Raw genomic sequence first — 20,879 nt, 5'->3', positions numbered from 1 at the left:
GGGTAACTTGCAGATACATCAGGTTCACGTTGGACAAGATGGGCAGGTAGGGTTTCACCTCTTGACTTAACTTTTATGTGGTATTACAGGTTGCTAGTGGGAAGCACACATTGCCTGCAAACTCTAAAGACTGGACCGAATGTTTTCTGCTTTAATCGTTTTCATGTAAGACAATTTGCAAGTTAAGCCAATATATAGCCAATGTGCCGATCTGACATCTTTGTGTGTGTTTATCTTAAACTTCCTTGAGTCTTGGCTTGTTTCGTCATTGTGCTAACTGAAAAGGATATTCCTCTTTTCTTATCATTGGTTGTCAGCATGGCCAGATGTGGTCAACAAACTCTGCAGACATGGGGATGTTCAATGCTAAGAGGATAACTGACACTTGATTTAATCATCATCTTGAGAAAGAGAGGTCTTCCACATCTGCTCTCATTTTTCTCAGCAACTGCAAACTGTTTATGCAATTCTCAGATACCTGGGGATTTGGTTAGGGTTACTGATCATGTGACACTCTGTACATGCTCCGACAGCTCTCTTGTTATCTCTTATATATTCCAGGGCAGGGCCTTGAGATTGTAAAATGGGTGCCAGGTCAATGCTCCAACCTTTTCCCTGTGAATTTTTACCAAGGGAAAGTCCACTCACTTGAGAAACAATAGTCTAAAGCAGCCTTCCCCAATCTGGCCCCTTCCAGATGTTTTGGACCTTGATTCCCATCAGCCCCAGCCAGGACGGCCAATGGTTGGGTATGCTGAGAGTTGTCCAAAACATCTGGAGAGTGGAAGGCAGGCCTAAAGTGTGAATGGGCTCCCATAATATTACAGGGGCCTTTGAATCCAGTCAATCAAATTACAATGTGGAGAATTGTCTTAAGATCTCACAAATGTGACAAAGTCCTTTCAGTGTATTAACAACTCTTACCCGTGAAATATTATTTATATGGGTTTCCCAAGCTTCTGCCTGCATGAGGGCCTTATAACATCAGAGTTTCTTGGGGTATGTTGCCAGTTATGTGTCTTCCTCCCCCCTGTTCCACCCCACCCTTTTGCATTTTTTGTCCTGGTAGTTGCACTGGATTTAGGTCTTGTTTTTCTGGCATGATAATCCATGGAACCAACAAAATCCTGCCAAGAAGAACTCTCTCTACCTCCACATGTGTTCTATTAGTTCAGCGTTTCGTATTTCAGTGCACGTTTAATAGAAATACCAAACTGAAGAAATAATTAAACGTTCTGTTTTAACTAATGGAGTATATATGAGTCCTCAGAACAATGGGAGGGTTTTGTTCTTGGCAATATTTGTAGATTCCCAGAGGTTTCCTCATTGTCTTTGCTCTCATCTGATCTCCAGCTACTCTCCCCCTCCTGACCAAGCCTCCCACCCAACCAGCTCCTCCTCCTAATGCTGAACTTCAGGGAGTGCCCGGTCCCCATAGATGCTGGATGTGTTCACAAAGCATGCAGAGATAAGGCCCCAATGTTCTGTGTGAGGAAGGGAGTACAGCATGGTTAATTAATGCTTTTCTCTTATTTTCTCTGCCTTTTACTCTGTGCCCACCTCTTCTAATATAAAAGTATTTAACGCAACACTAGAAAAATAGCACCTGGCTAAAGATTTTGGATTTTCCGGGCCACTCAGATGTTGTGTTCAAATTCTGACTTTCTAGAAGCTGTAAATGGCAAGCTGTTATAGAGAAAACAGAAGCTGGTTGCAGGATCTCAGTGTTCCGCTCTCAGAATTTGGACTCCTTGTTTCAGAATTGGGAAATTTTGGCACACGTTTCACAGGGCTTTGTCACCCTTGAAAGAAGGGTAAGGTCTAAGTGTGTCCACCTGTCCAGAAGCAAAATCTGTTGGGAACATCCCCTATTGCTAGAACAGGTGCAGTTATGCCAAACACAACAGCTGTGCACCCTTCTGCATCCTCTGTCCATTTTAATAGGGCTTCCACAGGAGAATCACCCAGCTGATCTAGCCCCCGATATGTTGCTATGGGATCTGTGACATTTGGATTCCCCTGCCCCATGACAGAGCTGGATTTACTGCATCTGTTCCCAGCATGAGCTGCCCATAGATTGCTGGCTCTTGCTTTGTGAGTGAAGTGCAATGCAGATGAGTTCGTGTGTTCCAGTGATCTCACAGTCCTATCTGGAACACTCCAGCACTATCTGCTGGAGGACAATCTGTACATCTTGGGGAAGACTGAAGGAAAAAACAAGGGGCCCCAAAGGATGTCTAACATCTTTGCCAGTCACTGCACAATGCATTCTAAAGGCTATTTAATTACCTTATGCCAAGAGGCAAATGTGCTTGTTTACAGAGAGATCCAGCTTTTCATGGGAAAGTCTCAGAGCAGCCCTATTTTAATATTAGTTTTTCATGATATGTGTACCCTTTCTCCCCTCCAAATTATTCTGTTCACATATCACCTTTTATTAGCATTGTCAGGACCATCCAATTTATTGGAGCCCAGTTGAGATCCAGTATGACCCATAGCAACAATCTAATTGCAACTGGTGTAAACACAGAATGCTTCAGCCCCTCACTGTTAATTTTTTAAATGCTGTTTTGGCTGAACTGTAAAACTGACAGAGCTTAATATGAGTAATTAATAGGCTAGGAATATTATCCCTGGTTCAAGAAGAAAGAAAAAGCAAACAGACTTCATTTTTCTCATCTAAATGGCTTCCCACATCAAAAATGTTTTATTCTTCAGTTTAGGTATTAGTATACAGCTTCCAGGATTAATATATTGTCCTACAAGAATGAAAAAAAGCCCCTTTTGATTTATGCGTGTAGGAGCCTCATTGTAGAGGTAATCAGCATTTTTACTGCTTTCATGCTTGCATATTCTGTTTACACTATCCCTATTTAATTCAGAGATCACCAGTCTCCACCCCACATTTCTCCAACTACAGATTCTCTGATTAAAATTGCCTGTCAAGTTGCAAAGTTGTGCTCCTTTCCAGCCCAATGAAGTAATCGTGACCTCTTCTGATGTGGTCCTGTGGGACATTAAAAAACATACATGGTGTTTCAGAAAGGTGTTAAGTTACATTTCTAAAAACAGTCAGCAGTTTGCAGTTTTTTACACTTTATAAATAAGTAAAAGGGGAATGTTGACATGGAAGATTCTTTCAGTGAGTGTTCAGAATGAAGCTGCCTAAAACACCTGACAGGGTTGGTTCTCATGGGCAAGAATTAAAATATAAAAGGCTTTGTCTCCCCCTTTCCCTGCACCCCAAGAACAAATGTCCCATAACTAGGTTTGAATAGAGCATAGAAATGAATTTTTCTCAGAACTGGAAAAAGATCTCAGATCCCTGGGAGCCAGCATCACATTTTTAGGTGCCAGCTCTGCAGAGGACTGAACAAATGTTTTTAATTCCTATGTGCGAGCCCTAAATCTCCAGGCCCTTGAGTGATTTTTTTCAGCCGTGTTCTCATGGGTTGTTCTGAAACTGGGATATTTCCAGACTATTGCTGTCCCTCCTTCAGGTTTGCCAGAGCCTGAATAACCTCCAGATGTGATGGAGAACCTTTTTATTTGGGCAAGTATATATTTCAGTTAATTTGTTGTTTATTTGGTCAGTTGCTTCTGACTCTTCGTGACTTCATGGACCAGCCCATGCCATTTATTTGTATTTATTAGCATTTTAGACAAAGACCTTCAAAGTGGCTTACAGGATAAAAACAAATAAAAATCAGTATCTAAACCAGCCTTCCCAAACCCATGTCTTGCTAGATGTTTTGGACTGCAATTTGCATCAACCCCAGCCGGAATGGCCAAAGGTCAGGGCCGATGGGAGTTGTAGGACCAAACATCTGGAGGGATCTAGGTCTCCCCATACACAGACAGACACACATGCATGCACACACGCACACACATTTATATATAAGCAAAGAACAGCATCTTAACCACTAAGCCGCGGTGGCTTAGTGGTTAAGATGCTGAACTGCAGACCGGAAGGTCGGCAAGACAGCAGTTCGAGACCTGAGTGCCGCATGACGGAGTGAGCTCCTGTCTTCAGTCCCAGCTCCTGCCAACCTAGCAGTTCGAAAGCAAGAAATTGCAAGTAGATAAATAGGTACTGCTTTGGCGGGAAAGGTAACAGCATTCCGTGCACCTTGGTGTTCAGTCATGCCGGCCACATGACCACGGAAGCTTCTTCGGACAGCGCTGGCTCTTCGGCTTAGAAATTGAGATGAGCACCACACCCTAGAGTCGGACACGACTGGTTGGGGACACCTTTACCTTTACCTTTAAAGAACAGTAGAAAAATAATCTCAAATAACAAAATACAAGAATAAAACAGGGAACAAAAAAATCATTCAAAGCTAAAGACCTAACTGAATTAAATGGTCTTTCCAGAGCATCAGAATGCTTGTAGCAAGGATTTTTGCAGATCTTCAGTGGGGAAGGAGTCCCACGACCAAGGCACCATTACCAAAGAGGCCTTGTTCCATGACACTATCAGTGCCCCTTCTGACAGTGGTGGGACACACAGTCAGGCCTCCATTGATGATCTACTGATGAGCTCAATGGATGGGGAGGTTCATGTGACAGGAGGCGGTCCTTAATGTATTCTGGCCCAAACCAAATGGAGCTTGAGGGATAAAGGGAGGGGCCATGGCTCAGTGGTAGAGCCCCTGTTTTGCTTGCAGAAATCCCTGATTCAATCCTTAGCATCTCCCAGGTGGGTCGGGAAAGACCCCTGCCTGAAACCCTGGAGAGCCATTGCTGCTGGTCAGTATTGACAATACTGGGCTAGATGGATGAATAGACTGACTCAGTATAAGGAAACTTTCTGTGTTCCAGGCAGCATGCAATATCCATCTTCTGTTCTCCCTTATGTTTAAAAAATGATAAATATTACTTCTGCCTAGTCCCAGAGTTTCTTTTCTTTTTTTTAGGTGGTGGTACATCCAGTGATTATGTATGAATGATGATTTTGGGTTTAGATAGTGCTAAATCCTTTCTTTCCCCTTCCTATCTGGGGCTATGACATTGCGTCCAGATGCTGAGATTCTGTTTGTAAGCAAACTGGCTTCTCAAGAGATGTAGCTGTGAATGCATGACTTTTATTTCAGAGAGCAGCTGCCAGTCAGTGTTGGAAATACTGGGCTAAATGGACCAAGGGTCTGACTCAGTATAAGACGACTCCCTATGTTTCTGTGACCAGTACTTTAAATTGTGCTGAGAAACGGCACACATTGTAGGATGGTTCTGAAGCTATTTATCTCTGGTGAGATCCAGGAATTGAATGAAAAACAGAGAAACACTTTCTGTTTTCATGAAATTTTCTTATCTGTTTGATAAAAGATTCTTCCTTGTCAAATGTGCAAATTTCAATACAAGAAACATGGAAATTCAGCTCAGCCTTGATATTGTACAGTTTCAACTTTAAAAGTTGTTACCTTCCCTGATACGTTCTTGATGGGGGAGTTTAGAAAGAAAAAAAGCGTGTGCTGCTTGCAGCGTTTTTTTTGTTTTTTTAAAATAATGTTACTAAACACCCAAATGTAATGGTTTAACTATCTTTTCTAACTGCACAAGTTTGGTTTCTTGTCAGGATACAATTAGGTGTGTACTTTAAATATAGTCCAATTCAGCAATATTTGTTTTGTAAATAATATCTTGACACTCACTCCGGGGGATAATGTTTTATTGCGGTGTAGGAATGTTATAATGTTTCTTACATGTTGGGCTGTTGCAGCATCCATGCCAAAGCTCTTTGGTGTTATAAGAACCCATACCTCTGGAATCTTTTCTGGGCCTGTCTCTTCCTTGAATGAGACCAACAGAGGGCAGTGGTGGTAAAATCTTTGTTGGATACTTTCCTAAAGCTTTGAAGAAAGGCAGAAGAAATTTGAATTGCAGATACTGGACATCTTTGTAAGCGAAGTCATATTATGAGGACAGAGGCATTCAGAAGGTGGTTGTTCCAGCTACACCGCTGACAGAGGCTCTTTCTTTCTTTTGTGTATACGAAATCCTTAACTTCTGTGGCAGCTGTGTAGTGGACTGGAAAAAGCTGTTTTCCTATTTCAGCACATCTGCTTTGAATAATCAATGCAGAGAAACAAACAAGATTGTTAGAAGAAAAACAACAAAATGAGAAACTAAACTCTGTGCAGCTGGAAATCAGAAACTGTTAGGCTTTTTTTTTAAGAATTAAAAAAGGAGATAAATTAGCATTGTAACTGGCAATTGGTTGATAAATTATTGCAAACAGATCTTGTTGGATTTGTCCTTGTTTTCAGAAATATTAATTTGAATTGAAGAGCATTAAAATAGATTTTGTGGGGGTTAGCAGACAGAATCATTTTCATATGAAATGCTTTGGAGGCTTTTTCCTTGAAAACAATTTACCCATAAACAAACTTCATTGGCTTTAGTCTTCCCCAAATAGGGAGCTCTCTTATTCTTCCAATCTTGAGACAAAACAAAGTACTCTAAACAGGCATCTCCTTGGCCTTTGCTCGTTGCAGTCAACATTCTGCATGGTTAAATTGGACAGTTGGAACAATATGTATGGAGTGACATCTCCAGTCAGTTCAGGGTCAGAGAATGTGTAAAGTTTACATAAACATTTGCACATGAGCATTTAAGTGAATGGGGAAAATATTGCTTATGCAAAGCTTTGTGTGCACCCATGTTCTTCCATCTGCCGCTGAACTGGAACAGCTACATTTTTCTTATTGAAAACCTTAGGCTGCCGTCCTCAATAGGCTGTCCCACTGAACACAGTGAGACACACTTCTGAGTAAATATACATAAGATTTCACTGCATATCTCAGAAGTTACAGCTCCCATCCAGTTCAATGTATTAAGCTGATTATTAATCTTGCATTTTAACCAATTAATCAATTAAATGTAAATAAATGCATGTCACCAAAATCTCAGTATAAATGCCTTGCTGACATACTAAAGGAAGTATAGGATAGCTTAATAAACAAAAGACTATTTCTCCTTGTTAGAAGAAAAGTGTGTCTAGGCTTTTTTCCATTCCCTATTATACTATATCAGAATCATAATAGCATCAAAAACCAAAATGCCCTTATTCTACAGTAATTCAAATGTGTCCTCTGGTTAATCAGCTGAAGCTTTAGTTGATTCATCTGGACTGCCATTTTCTTGGTAGAAAGGTGGAGTTCAAATCGAATCCATCCATCCATCCATCCATCCATCCAATAATCTGATGCTCTTGGGGGATATACATCACAATATTTATTTTGTAACCTTCAGGTTCTAGTAAGCTGGGTATAGCATGGTAACACTGAAATGGGTGTTGGTAGTCAACTTATGGTTTAAAATACATAGATTTAAATAAGGCTCTTAGAATGGCGGTGCAAGGCAACAAACTGTACTGCTAACTTTAATTTCAGTGGATCTTGTTGGAGGAGGTGGGACGACCGCATAGTGTCTCAGCTAAGTAAATGGGGTTTGCACAATAGCATTAGTAAGAGTGGATTGTTCCCTTGTCTTCCCAGTGTACTAGAAACTAAAGTTAATTATAATGTATATGACGAAAATAAGCATTAATACCTGTGCAATTCTTTTTCATCCTTGAAAAAGCTGCTGGCACCCATTGCAGCAAAAGTAACCAACATTTAGCACCAGCATTTTACAAATTGTTGAAGCCGTGAACAGTTCATGTTTCTAAGACTCTCCCCAGCCATTTCTACTTGAACATCAAAAAAGAACTGTAGCTGTGTTTCAACAACACAAAGTTAATTTGTTTTTTGATTTTTTTTTTAAAGTAGAATGGAAAAACATTGCAAATGTACACATTTCTGTCCAGCAAGGGATTTTTTTTGCCCTTTTACACACTATTTGTCATGGCAGACAAAGCCACAAAAAGCATAATCTTTCAGTTAAGTTACTGCTTTGGAATAACAGCTCTGGGTGCTGTATAATGGCTTGTGATATTAAGTTGAATGTAAAATGTCTACTACAGGTTATTAAATTTGATGGCCATGCTGCAAAATTCTTCATGCTTTAATGAGGAGGGTAAATGTGTAATACTGTGATTGTTGTAGGTTCCAACAGTGGAGAGTGACTCAGCAGATTTGGGCAGGTCCTGATGTTCAAGAGAATGCAAGCAGCCAGGCATACCATAAACACTCAGAATGTCAGGAGTGTTTCTGAGCGCAGGGAATTGGTTAGCAGTTCAGATTCTGAAGGAGAACTGTCAGGCATGAGAAGTGTTTTCCTAGGCTAGTCCAGATATGAGTAAGCGTGCTTCTCAGGTTACAAACGTCCAGATGGCTAAGCATGAGGGTCTCTCTTTACCTCCTCCTGTGAGAAGCAGTGAACAGGAGGAGGTGGGGTTTGGGGAAGATGACCTAATAGATGCTAGACGCAGAGCAAGGAGAGAGAAGGCAGGGGTGAAACTTAGATGGTCTACCCAATTGGACTTGCATGAAAAGCTGCGCTTAGAAGCCTCACGAGAAGAGAGGGACCTCCCCCCCTTAAGTTAGGCTAGCCAGACCGCCACCCTCTTCAAATGGCGGGCAACTCTCATAAATCCCATTTAAATCCCCTGAAGGCATTCCTTTGTAGACGGAGAGGCTCTGAAAATTTGCATCTGTATAACCCTGTGAAGTAATAGATTAAAAGCTATAGACTTAAGCCTCTCATTTGTGTGTGTATGTTTGGGCGCTGAAGTAAAGTGGGGGCTAAGAAAACCTTGACACAGAAGTATGCAACAGGAATGGAGGTACTCTTCAGTTGGAGTGCAGGTTGCTAAATGCGTTTAATATGGAGTTCACCAGACACAATCCAGAGCATGTTAAGCAGATTGAAGTCCCTTGGAAATTAAGTGTGCTTAATATTTTATTAAGCACACTTAATTAATTAATATTAATTAATATTTTAATATTTAATATTTATTAATATTAAGTGTGCTTAATATTTTATTTTTTTGTAGGCCTGTCACCTGATTAAAGAAATATTAGTCAACCATATGAGGTTTAGTCAACCAATTAATAAATCAAATAAATATGCATAAATTAACATATGTGAAAAAAATTGCGCTGAAGAAAAAAGCAAATCAAGGGTGGTATCCAGTGCTGCCATAGTGCTCATGCTAAGGATGTTGTGCTAGTGTAAACCAATGCTAGAGCAATGTCATTAGCGCTTGCTAGCAAAGGGAAAATGTGATTTGCCACAGAGCTTCGGCTGTGTGGTTTGCCATCGAATTTGGCAGCAAATCGCCGTTTTTTTCCCATTGTTTCTCAAGTACTGATGACGTTGTGCTAGTGTTGGTTTGCGCTAGCAATGTGACAGTATTGGATACTGCCCCAAGTTTGTTTTAGATGATGCATACGTGTGTTATAACAGGCACCGCTTCTCTGTCACACAGGGGGAATGCTTGTTTTAAGATGGCACTTGTCATCTGCTGTATTTATCAGTATTTCTATTAAAAATATTAAAAACAATGTTAAAATCTGAAGGCTGATTAATTGGGGAGCCTTTTTGGTCTAACAAAATGGGTTTTAATTAGTTAATCTAACCAGTTCGTTGACAAAATATTGCCGCCATATTTATTTCTATATATAACCAGTCCCATCTTGAAAGTGAAGGGTGGGTTACAAATTTTTAAGCATTAACATTGTATTTTACAAACTGTCACTCATTTGAGCCCCATTCTCCCCCTGCCCGCCAAATCTACCATCTGAACCCACATTTAAGTTACAGTAATGAAAAGATAAGCAGGTTCACTTATATTGAAGAGAGGACTGTATTGCTAAGGCCACCGGTGATATTTCCAAACTCTGACATATTTATTTTGTATTTCAACCCATGCTCCTCGCTCTATGTGCTGCTCAGTGCATTCCGTACTCCAGCAGTAAGTATGAAAATGTCCCAGGAAGAAAGGTGTCCACCTTTTCCCTTGAGACTCTGTCTCACATTCCGAGTTGTTCAGTATGGCAGTCTGCCAGCACCTACTTGGAAAATGCCTGCCCAGACATCCCCAGGGTAAGTTGCTGCTTCTACCTTTGTGGCAGCCAGTCAGAATAGATCTGATTGGTGCCCCCAGACGTTTTGAACTTCCAACTCCCATCAGCCCCAGATAGCATGGCCAGTTATCCGAAATGCTGGGAGTTGTCCAAAACATCTGGAAAGATGAAAGTTGGGGAAGGTTGGAGTAGACCATTGCCCTATCCCTAAGAATATCAGCTCCATGTTTATCTGTCTTTTTAGGTCTTGGGTGGCAGCATTCTTAGATTAGGATTTCTCATTTTAATTTCTGCAGTTTTCATACAAATTTATACAATATTTTCCTTGATTTTCATTCCTTTGAATTCTCTTAAATTAATACTTCTGCCATTCCTATGGGGCCAATTCTTTATAATGCTTTTTATCACTGGAATGGTGGTGTAATCTCTTTACCTCCCTTTCTTGAATTTAAAAAGACCAAACATTCTACGTTAAATGTTTGTTGTTGATTGTTCTACACCATTAATTTAACTGCACTCAGCAATCTCAGTTGCTATTTTAATCCCTTATTAATCTTTAAAAATATTTTGGATCTTAATGCTGACACCATCCTGTGGTGTGTGTTTTTTTGTAAATCAACTTTACAGAGAGTAAGAACCTTGTTAAGAAGAAAGACATTGAGAAAGTATTTGTCATTTTTTAAAATGTGGAAATAATCTTTAACTCTCACCGCTTATTCAAAGCATCTCACCTGTATTCCTGCTATTGGTATAGTAGTGCTGCTATAATGCATCATCTAAGACGGGGTAAGCAACTTGGTGTCCTCCAGATGTTTTGAACTACGGCTCCCATCCGCCTCAGCCAGCAAGGCCAGTGGTCCAGAATTATGAGAGTTGTAGTCCAGAACATCTGGAGGGTACAAGGTTGCCAACCGCCAAGCTAAGATTTCTAAGTGAGGAAGTCTCCAGTTTAAATCTCACCCCGCCTACAACCCTTCTAGGGGGACAGAGACGAGCCACCACTGTTCACTGTGATCACCTGAAATATCCAAAATATCATTGTCCTGATCCAAAGGCCTACAAGTCTGCCATACGTCCTTTGGTTTCAGATGTGCATGCGCAAAAGAAATGCATGAGAAATCTTTTGGGCTCTGCCATCTGCATTGGAGTACCTATACTGCTCAGGGCACACGTGGATCATCTCATGGAAATGTACAGCTCATATCCTGCAGGTGGCTTGTTGGGTGGAATTTCACAGGGACAAAGTCCATGGACTAGTCTCTGGTGGCTGTATAATGAACTTTCTGGAAACGGATAAGTCCTTTGTCATCGTTTTGGTGATCTCCGAAGAGGATGGGTTGCTCCATTAAAATTCCATTCACACAGCTGAGGGTATTTACAGTGCTTTAAAGGATCTGTTCTTTACATGGAGTATATTATGTTCTTTATTCACCCAAATCTTGTTTTAATATTGCTGTAAACTTAATAAGGAGAGATATGATAAGACAGGGTAATCTTTTAAAATGAAGGGAAAATAATTTTCTTTGCCATCAATGGTGGTGTCTGTGCCTTGACTTCATCTCATTAAATTTTTTTTTGGTAATAACCCCCCTCCCTTTCCTCTGTGTGGAACTGCAAGGATTACAAAGCTATCTTTCTAGGAAAATCTGTCCCTAATCTATGGAAATAATTCTCTCTCTCTCTCAATCTCTCTCTCTCTCTCTTTCTCTCTCTCCCCCCCCCTTTTTAAAAAGCTCTTCATTTGTGATTCTCTGATTATCTGATGAGAACTCTGCCTTAACACTTTTAAACACTTGGCCAATTGTTACCCCATTTTGCCCATTCAGAAATCCAAATCCCTGAACCTCTGCCTCTGCTCTCGTTTCCAGGTGCCTTTGCTGTTGCCCCTATGCCAGGGGTGGGCAACATGCGACCAATGGGCCACATGTGACCAATGGGCCACATGTGACCCCCACCACCTTGCTGAATTTGGGGTCCCCTGAAAAAAAAATTTTTTAAAGGAAAAAGAATGGTGTCCGTTGCTGCTACAGAGCTCCCAAAGGGGCAAACTTCGCTTGCAAGGAAACCAAATGTGATCCTTTGGGCACTCTATAGCAGCTATGGGCACCATTTCCCCCCTCTATTGGAAAAAAAAAAAAGGTCACCCATGTGGGCGGAGGGGATCTAGGGGCAAAAATGGGCCATGGACCTCCCTGCCCTATACGTTCCCATGCTGCTAGAGGCCCTGTCCTTGTAAATCATGCTTCCTTATATCCTGCACGTATGCACACTTGTGTGCACATTGTATTATGAGGACCCATTTTGGCTGGTACTGGGTTTGTGGTAGCCTCTTCAAGAAGCAGAACCACAGGGCAGGTTTTGGCCCTCCCCACCCACACCCTCAAGGTGGCAGCATCGGGATTGACTGCTCCATCGCACCATTAATTAACACTGCCCTAAAGAACCTGAGGCACTGGCTTTCTAAACCCTGGTCTGTGGGACTGGTCCATAGACTGTTTCTTGCCCACCACCAATTGCTGAGTAGTTCTCTCAGTTCCCTCCTTCCTGCAGCAACAAGCAGAACTCTCAGTCAGTGAAAGGCAAGTCTAGCCCTTCACTGCTGCCTGTGAGTGGGGCTCTCTGAGCAAGAAAGCTACACCTACAATGTAAGAGGAGGATGGGATGAGCAGCAGTCTGTCGCATAGTCAGCTCAGTGGCAGAGGGCCTGTTTGCTCGCAGAAGGTTGCCAGTTCAATCTTGGGCACTTCCAGGCAGGGTTGAAAAAATCTCCTGCTTGAAACCCTGGAGAGCCCTTGCTGCCAGTCAGTGTTGACAGTACTGGGCTAGATGGACCAATGGTCTGATTGGGTATAAGGCAGCTTTCTATGTTCTTGTAGTCATACTTGGTTGATTTACAAGTTAGGTTCTAGAACTCTGATAATCAGACAGCCAGTGGGCAAGAGCTGGCTTGGCCGAGCCCTTGCAATTCTCCATTTACATCGACGGCCGCACCATCTCCATTGTCGTTCGCCCATAATGGTTGTGGTGGGCTGCTGGTGCCTGAGTCCCAGCCACCATGTCCTTATTCTTACCAATGTCTGGATGTTTGCTGCTTTGTGAATGGTCCCTGTAATTATTTTACACACATTTCAGTTTTAATATAGTAGCCATAGTCTGTACTTTTTGCTTTTCATTTCCCTCTAATTTCACTGCTTTACAATCCCATTTCCCATTTACAATTCCACTCTCAATCATGTATCTAATATACCTGCTAACTTAGGGTAACATTTCATGCATGTACACTTATGCTATAATAAATTGGCTCATCTTTAAGGAAGGTGCCATAAGAAGTTCTTATTTTATGTTTTCTGTACACGTGTGAAGTATTGTAAGGAAACCTGGGGAAGAATGATGACATCAGTTGCACAGGACAGGCAGTTGATCACCAAGGGACCTTGAAGACCTGAAGGGCATGCCAGTCACCATTATGCATATGCAACCATCGACCACGGATTGTTGGGGGTTGTCATGGCATGTGAACCCGGCCAGGGGGGGTTATTTGAGGGCTAAACAACCCTTGCATAACCCATGGTCTTGTAGGGTTATGCAAGGGTTGTTTAGCCACCAAGTAACCCCTGCCAGCTGGGTTCATGTGACATGACAGCCCCCTACAATCCCCGGTTGGGAGTTGTATATTCATAATGGTGGCTGTCAGATGCCGCATCTCCTCAAGAGTAAATTAACCCATGATGGGCTGTTGAGTTGTCCAAACCAGGGCAATATGAGGCATGCTGCCCCAGAAGAAGGGGACAACATGTTTTCTCTTTAGCCAGGCTCATTCTCTGACTTGAGGGCGGGAAGGGATTGCCCATGGGTGTTCAGCGTTCACCAAATGAATCTATTCAATAATATGAGTGTGTGCTACTGTGTGCACAAATGCTTGCAAACATACACATGTCTTGTGCTTGTGCACTTTTGTGCATGTTCTGATACATCTACGTGCATGGAAATAAAGTTTTGTGGGATTAAGCACCAACAATGTCCCTAAATGATCATTGGTTGGAGGAATTTGGGGTGCTGGTGGGAACCCATCGAATGCAACTGTTAGGAAGGATATTGAATTGTACTCTAATTAATTTAGATTAGCTGATTTAATTGTTGAACGAGAAGACGCAAGTTCTGAAGCTTATTTAAATAGATGAGAAACTCAAGTGGTAACCTTGTATCTTCATTTCTCATGAAATAGTTGGGTGTTTTTGTGTGTGGATGCGGGGGAGGTTACATGAGATGCAGGAAACATTTTCTTGTTAATTAAAATATAATAGAACATTCTGCAAATGAAGAACACACTTGTCTTGAGAGGAAAGATGGGCACCAACTTTTCAGCTCTTTGCCAAGGCAGACATGCTGAGAGCAATTAATTGACCTTCTGTTATTCATTTGCTTAATTCTTTCTATTACTGCAGTGTTTTTTTTTTTTAATTCGGTCAAAAGAGGGCAAAGTGACATTATTTTCCTTGTAGGGTAGTGGTATTGCCTTTCTGCTAATTTCAACACCACATTGTGTATTCAATAACTACAGTTTTACAAATCACTACGGTATTTTTCTGTCCTCCCCCCTCCCCCAGTGCTTTTGGAACATGTCAAAGTATTTGTGATTTAAAGAAAACCTGCTGTGTTCTTTAAATCTATCCACCCCCATTTTATTTTTCAATTTGGTGTGATGTTTTAGTTGAGTGTTTTTGACAAAACTGTGGTTAGAGTTGGATGGAGATGATACCACAGTTTTGATGATCCCAACAAAAGCCAATCTATTTTGCAGTCCAGTTCATCTCTCTTGTCCTGTCTGAAAAGACTTCCAAAAGTTAATGGGCTTTATTTAGCTCTTTGTCCAAGTCGATACAGCCACATGATTTGCCAAAAATAGTTTGTTCATTGAATTCCTTAGTGAAAATGTTCAATTCCTTTGGTCTAAAAAGTTTTTTCTAAGCAATGGGCCATTGCTGCCTGGATATAAGTGACATTTTTGCTGCAGCATGAAAATAGTGCCAGTAGCTCTTTTATTTTAAATTTGCAAAATGTCCTTCACCATGACGGATGTAGGGTGTGTGTGTGTGTGTGTGTGTGTGTGTAAGGGCTTGTAGACAGCAATCCCTGGGGAGATCAGTACATCACGGAGCACCTAGACTTGTATCCAACATCATGTAAGTGGAAGGCTGCTGGCGGAATAGGGCTTTCCTAATCCTCCTCCCCTCTGCAACCTGCTGAGACCCCACCCCCATGCCTCTCCTGGGTGCTGGGGTGGCTGGCTCAGAAAAGGCCTGGAATGTCGCATGGGAGCTGAAGAGGGAGGGGGAATGGATGAAAATTGGACAGAGACAGCTTGCACTAATGGAAGCTTTATAGTTACTTCATATGAGCAGGACTCAGCAGTGCAAACGCAATAGTGTCCATGTCACTCATTGAGCTGCTATGTTCTTTCATTTAAGCTCTTCCCTGCTCTTTGTAGCTATAATTAAGCTGTGTGTAGTGGTATCTGGCTTCCATCATGGAATCTAATAGGTCTGTTGGATTCCTGAAAAAACGCAGACTTCTTAATTCAAAGGGCTTTACATAGTGTGGATCATAGAACTTAGTTCAAGGGAAGAAGTATTGAAGATTGATGGTTTAATGTTATGGGCAGGCTAACTATTGGTGGCAAAATTTAATTAAGCCTCAACGTTCTCTTGGGCCAAATTGCTCCCATCACTCTCAGCAACATTTTGTATTTGTATTAGTCCTGTCCAGCGCAGGGTATCATGCAGATAACTCAGAATAAAATTACAGTTCTGTGTGACATAGGCCAAGGACAGATGCAATCAAAGCACAATTTGTAACCATGGTTAGCATGGTCGGTGGTGCAGATATAACACTGTAACATAGTTAGTTCCAGCCATGAAACACAGGCAGGATTTTACACACAAGAAGAAGGGGCAAGAGGAAATGAATATTGCGAGCCTGTCCTTGGCATGATGCCTTGAAGAGCACAGACTGTGTTCAAGTTGGTAGCATGAAATCTGTGTCACTCACACACTCCTGTTTCCAAGTATGAAGTTATGTAGATAAGGGAAGTCTTCTGTTAAATGAAAATATTTGGTTTCAATGAACATAGGACTTTTACAGCCTAATTAAAAGAGAGCTGGGTGGAGAGTCAGTTTGTGGCGCTTCACAAAGTTTGCATTCCTCCATCCCTCTTTGAAATGGTTCTAGCTGTGAAATTACTTTTGCTAGCCATGAGCCATTGTTTCTGTGGGTTGTGATAGAGCCACTTCAATGAAGGCTAAACCTCCATTCTGAAATTTAATATAACTTATTAAACTTTAGGAGCAGCTTAAAAGTCTAGGCAGTATGGGCATGTCACTTTGGAGAAAGCCAAATGAAGGACTGATTTCATTAGCCTTCCCAGCTGTTTGCGCAGGTGGCCTGAGGCTTAAAGAATATCAGGATATGCTTAAAAACACTACCTTCCCCCCTTTATTGCACTGAGCTTTTGTTTGTTGATTGCAGGCTATTCTGGGGCTGGAGTCCTTCTAGGAAGGTAGGAAACTGCCATATATTGAGTCAGATCCTTGGTTCATCTAGACCAGTATTGTTGACTCTGACTGGAAGCAGAGGCTCTCCAGAGTTTCAGCCAAGGGACTTTCTGCATGCAGAGTATGTGCTCTACCACTGAGCTATGGCCCCTTTTCTTTATTTCCCCTTATAAAGCTGCTGATGCCTGCCCCAAACTTTTCATATAAAGCTAGCTATTCAATAGGCTTTGGCAAAACTGTGGCTCAGGAACTCCATATGGTTCTGAGCAACTTAGTCACAGCTCCCAAAACTGTTCATGACGGGAACAGAAGTTAATGTAAAAGCCCCAATTGCAAAGGTGTGCTTGGAGCACCAGCGACCTCCTTTCCTTTCTATCACATGAGGGAAAAGCAAGACCTTGCAGCGGTTCACGCGTCGCAATAAACCACCATGTGTTAATTAACGTGGGAAGCTCCGAGATGTGTGCTGGCCACCATTTTGAATATGTAAGCCTCAGTGGGGGCACACTGTGGTTTGTCATGTTGTGTGTACCTGGGTGTCATGGGTTTGTTCGTTGTTGTTCAGTCGTTCAGTCATGTCCGACTCTTCGTGACCCCATGGACCATAGCACGCCAGGCCTTCCTGTCCTGCGCTCTCTCCCGGAGCGTGCTCAAGTTCATATTCATTGCATCCGTGATGCTATCTAGCCATCTCATCCTCTGCCGTCCCCTTCTCCTTTTGCCTTCAGTCTTTCCCAGCATCAGGGTCTTTTCCAGAGAGTTTTCTCTTCGCATTAGGTAGCCAAAATATTGGAGCTTCAGCTTCAGGATCTGTCCTTCCAATGAGCACTCCGGGTTGATTTCCTTTAGGATGGACTGATTTGACCTCCTTGCAGTCCAGGGGACTTGTAAGAGTCTTCTCCAGCACCACAGTTCAAAAGCATCAATTCTTCGGCGCTCAGCCTTCCTTATAGTCCAGCTCTCACAGCCATACATTACTACTGCGAAAACCATAGCTTTGATTAGACGCACCTTTGTCGGCAAGGTGATGTCTCTACTTCTTACTATGCTGTCTAGGTTTACCATAGCTTTCCTCCCAAGGAGCAAGCGTCTTTTAATTTCATGGCTACAGTCACCGTCTGCGGTGATCTTGGAGCCCAAGAAAGTAAAATCTGTCACTGCTTCCATTTCTTCCCCTTCTATATGCCAGGAAGTGATAGGGCCAGATGCCATGATCTTCGTTTTTTTAATGTTGAGTTTCAAATCAGCTTTTGCACTCTCCTCTTTCACCCTCAACAAGAGGCTCTTGAGATCCTCTTCGCTTTCTGCCATTAGGGTGGTATCGTCTGCATATCTGAGGTTGTTGATAATTCTTCCAGCAATCTTAATTCCGACCTGTGATTCATCCAACCTGGTGTTTCTCATGATGTACTCTGCATATAAGTTAAATAAGCAGGGTGACAATACGCAGCCTTGTCGTACTCCTTTCCCAATTTGGAACCACTCGGTTGTTCCATGTCTGGTTCTTACTGTTGCTTCTTGACCCTCGTACAGGTTTCTGAGGAGACAGGTAAGGTGGTCTGGTACTCCCATCACTTTTAGAATTTGCCACAGTTTGTTGTAATCCACACAATCAAAGGCTTTAGCGTAGTCAATGAAGCAGAAATAGACGTTTTTCTGGAATTCTCTTGCTTTCTCCATGATGCAGCGAATGTTGGCGATTTGATCTCTAGTTCCTCTGCCTCTTCGAAACCCAGCTTGTACTTCTGGTAGTTCTCGGTTCGCATACTGCTGAAGCCTAGCTTGTAGGATTTTGAGCATCACCTTGCTGGCATGTGAAATGAGCGCAATTGTGCGGTAGTTTGAACACTCTTTGGTGTTGCCCTTCTTTGGAATTGGAATGTAAACTGACCTTTTCCAGTCTTGCGGCCACTGTTGAGTGTTCCAAATTTGTTGGCATATTGAATGCAGCACTTTTAACAGCATCATCTTTTAGGATTTTAAATAGCTCAGATGGAATACTGTCATCTCTGCTAGCTTTGTTGTTAGTAATGCTTCCTAAGGCCCACTTGACTTCACTCTCTAGGATGTCCGGCTCAAGTTCAGTGACCGCACTATCATGGCTATCAGGGACATTCAGATCTTTCCTGTATAGTTCTTCTGTGTATTCTTGCCACCTCTTCTTAATCTCATCTGCTTCTGTTAGGTCCCTGCCTTCTTTGTCCTTTATCATGCCCGTCTTTGCACAAAACGTTCCCTTGAGATCTCCAATTTTCTTGAAGAGATCTCTAGTCTTTCCCATTCTGTTGTTTTCCTCGATTTCTTTGCATTGTTCATTTAAGAAGGCCTTCTTGTCTCTCCTTGCTGTTCTCTGGAACTCTGCATTCAGTTGGATATATCTTCCCCTTTCTCCTTTGCTTTTCGCTTCTCTTCTTTCCTCAGCTACTTGTAAAGCCTCATCAGACAGCCACTTGGCTTTCTTGCATTTCTTTTTCTTTGGGATGGATTTAGTTGCTGCCTCCTAAACAGTGTTACAGACCTCTGTCCATAGTTCCTCAGACACTCTGTCTATCAGGTCTAATCCCTGAAATCTATTCCTCACCTCCACTGTATATTCATCAGGGATATGATTTAGGTCATACCTAAATGGTTTAGTGGTTTTCCCTACGTTCTTCAATTTAAGCCAAAATTTTGCAACAAGAAGCTCATGATCTGAGCCACAGTCAGCTCCAGGTCTTGTTTTTACTGCCTGTATAGAGCTTCTCCATCTTTGGCTGCAAAGGACATAATCCATCTGATTTCGATATTGACCATCTGGTGATGTCCATGTGTAGTGTCGTCTCTTGTGCTGTTGGAAAAGAGTGTTTGCTATGATCAGCGTGTTCTCTTGGCAAAACTCTATTAGCTTTTGTCCTGCTTCATTTTGTGCACCAAGGCCATGTCTGCCTGTTATCCCGGTGATTTCTTGACTTTCTGCTTTAGCATTCCAATCCCCTATGATGAAGAGGACATCTTTTTTTGGTGTTAGTTCTAGAAGGTGTTGTAGGTCTTCACAGAACCGATCAACCTCAGCTTCTTCGGCCTCAGTGGTTGGGGCATAGATTTGAATTACTGTGATGTTGAATGGTTTGCCTTGGATTCGTACTGAGATCATTCTATCGTTTTTAAGATTGTACCCCAGTACTGCTTTTCCCACCCTTTTGTTGACTATGAGTGCTACTCCATTTCTTCTAAGGGATTCTTGCCCACAGTAGTATTTGAGGGTTAAAAAAAACCTTAGATAATCTGGGAACAACCCTACTTGCTTAGATAAAATTGATGATAGTTGACGGGCCTGGGAGCAGCATTTTGGGATGGAGAAGCTGATGGAGCATCAGATTTTTCTAATTTCCCGTCTGGTCTGTGTGAAACGTAATCTGGGTTTGATTGCAGTAATTTTGTCCTTTTCCATCATTGACTTACTCCGTGGGTGTTCTTATAAAGTGCGGGTTAGTCTTGTGCCATATGTTCATGCTTGACATTTGCCTGGAGATGGGGAGCTCCGAGTTGTTGCACTTTATGAGAGAATGAATGTAAGATGGCACCGTGTTTCCAACATAATCGCTTACCAGTTTGCAAAGGAACTCACTGTCTTATGGTTTTCTGCCACGAGCAAAGGTCATTTCAGTAAAATAAGTCTGAATACCCTGGGGGTGTGTGGCTAATTAATTTTCAGGCCCCACCACACAGGCGTGCTTTAAGCACTCCTATTTCTGTGGCTACATTACACAAAACAACAACACAGCTTACCATGTCGGTGAGTCTGGTCCAGATACGTTGGCTCCTGCACATTCATATTACATAGTTTTCTATTAAAAAAAAAAAAAATCCACTCTCCTACTAGCATAGAGAGATAGAGACAGAGAGACCATCTAAAGCATTTTATCACTTTTACTTTGGAGTAAGTGTTCTCATTGCTTTTGCCCGGAAGAAGTTGTTTGAGATGCCCTTTTTAGTGCATGGTATGTATTATGTATTTATTGCATTCATATCTTAACCATCTCAAAGAACTTGGGGTGATTACCACTGAGGTGATTACCCCATATATATGAATATGGCTCCCATTGTTTCATAACTGCATTTTAAAGTTACTGGCTTTGGTTCTAAATCAGACTTCCCCAGCATGGCTGGCTGGGGGATTTTGGAATCTGTACTCCAACACATGTGGAGGGCGCCAGGTTGGGGAAGTTCGATTTAGAGCCATAGCCAGTAACTTTAAAATGCAGTTATGCAACAATGGGACCCATACTCACATATATTGTATGAAGCTAACAAAAACCTAAAAGCCCTAATACTGCATAGGGTAGAAGGAGTGCAAACCAGTTTTAAACTGTTTTACTTA

The 20,879-nt window shown here is 42.0% G+C and overlaps 1 protein-coding gene across 8 annotated transcripts in view; it reads left to right on the top strand.

Moving 5' to 3' along the window:
- The window catches only part of BANP (BTG3 associated nuclear protein), a 224,704-nt gene that overhangs the window by 124,120 nt on the left and 79,705 nt on the right, over positions 1-20,879 (top strand). For 6 of the 8 annotated variants that reach the window (XR_014784712.1, XM_084812800.1, XM_084812799.1 and 3 more), the window contains one exon: positions 2-46. Coding sequence is in view for 7 of the 8 variants with exons in the window: in XM_084812800.1 (XP_084668926.1) it covers positions 2-46 (45 nt within the window). In the remaining variant the exon portion in view is untranslated. Of the gene's footprint in view, position 1; positions 20,386-20,879 lie in introns of those variants that run through there. The other 2 variants (XM_084812804.1, XM_084812805.1) reach the window with 2 other exon arrangements.

This window comes from Heloderma suspectum, chromosome 8 (genome assembly GCF_057233095.1).
Source record: "Heloderma suspectum isolate Gila_16-S chromosome 8, 16-S_ref, whole genome shotgun sequence".
Taxonomy (NCBI): Eukaryota; Metazoa; Chordata; class Lepidosauria; order Squamata; family Helodermatidae; genus Heloderma; species Heloderma suspectum.
Note: the sequence above shows the minus strand (reverse complement) of the source record. Positions and strands in the feature narration are given on the sequence as shown.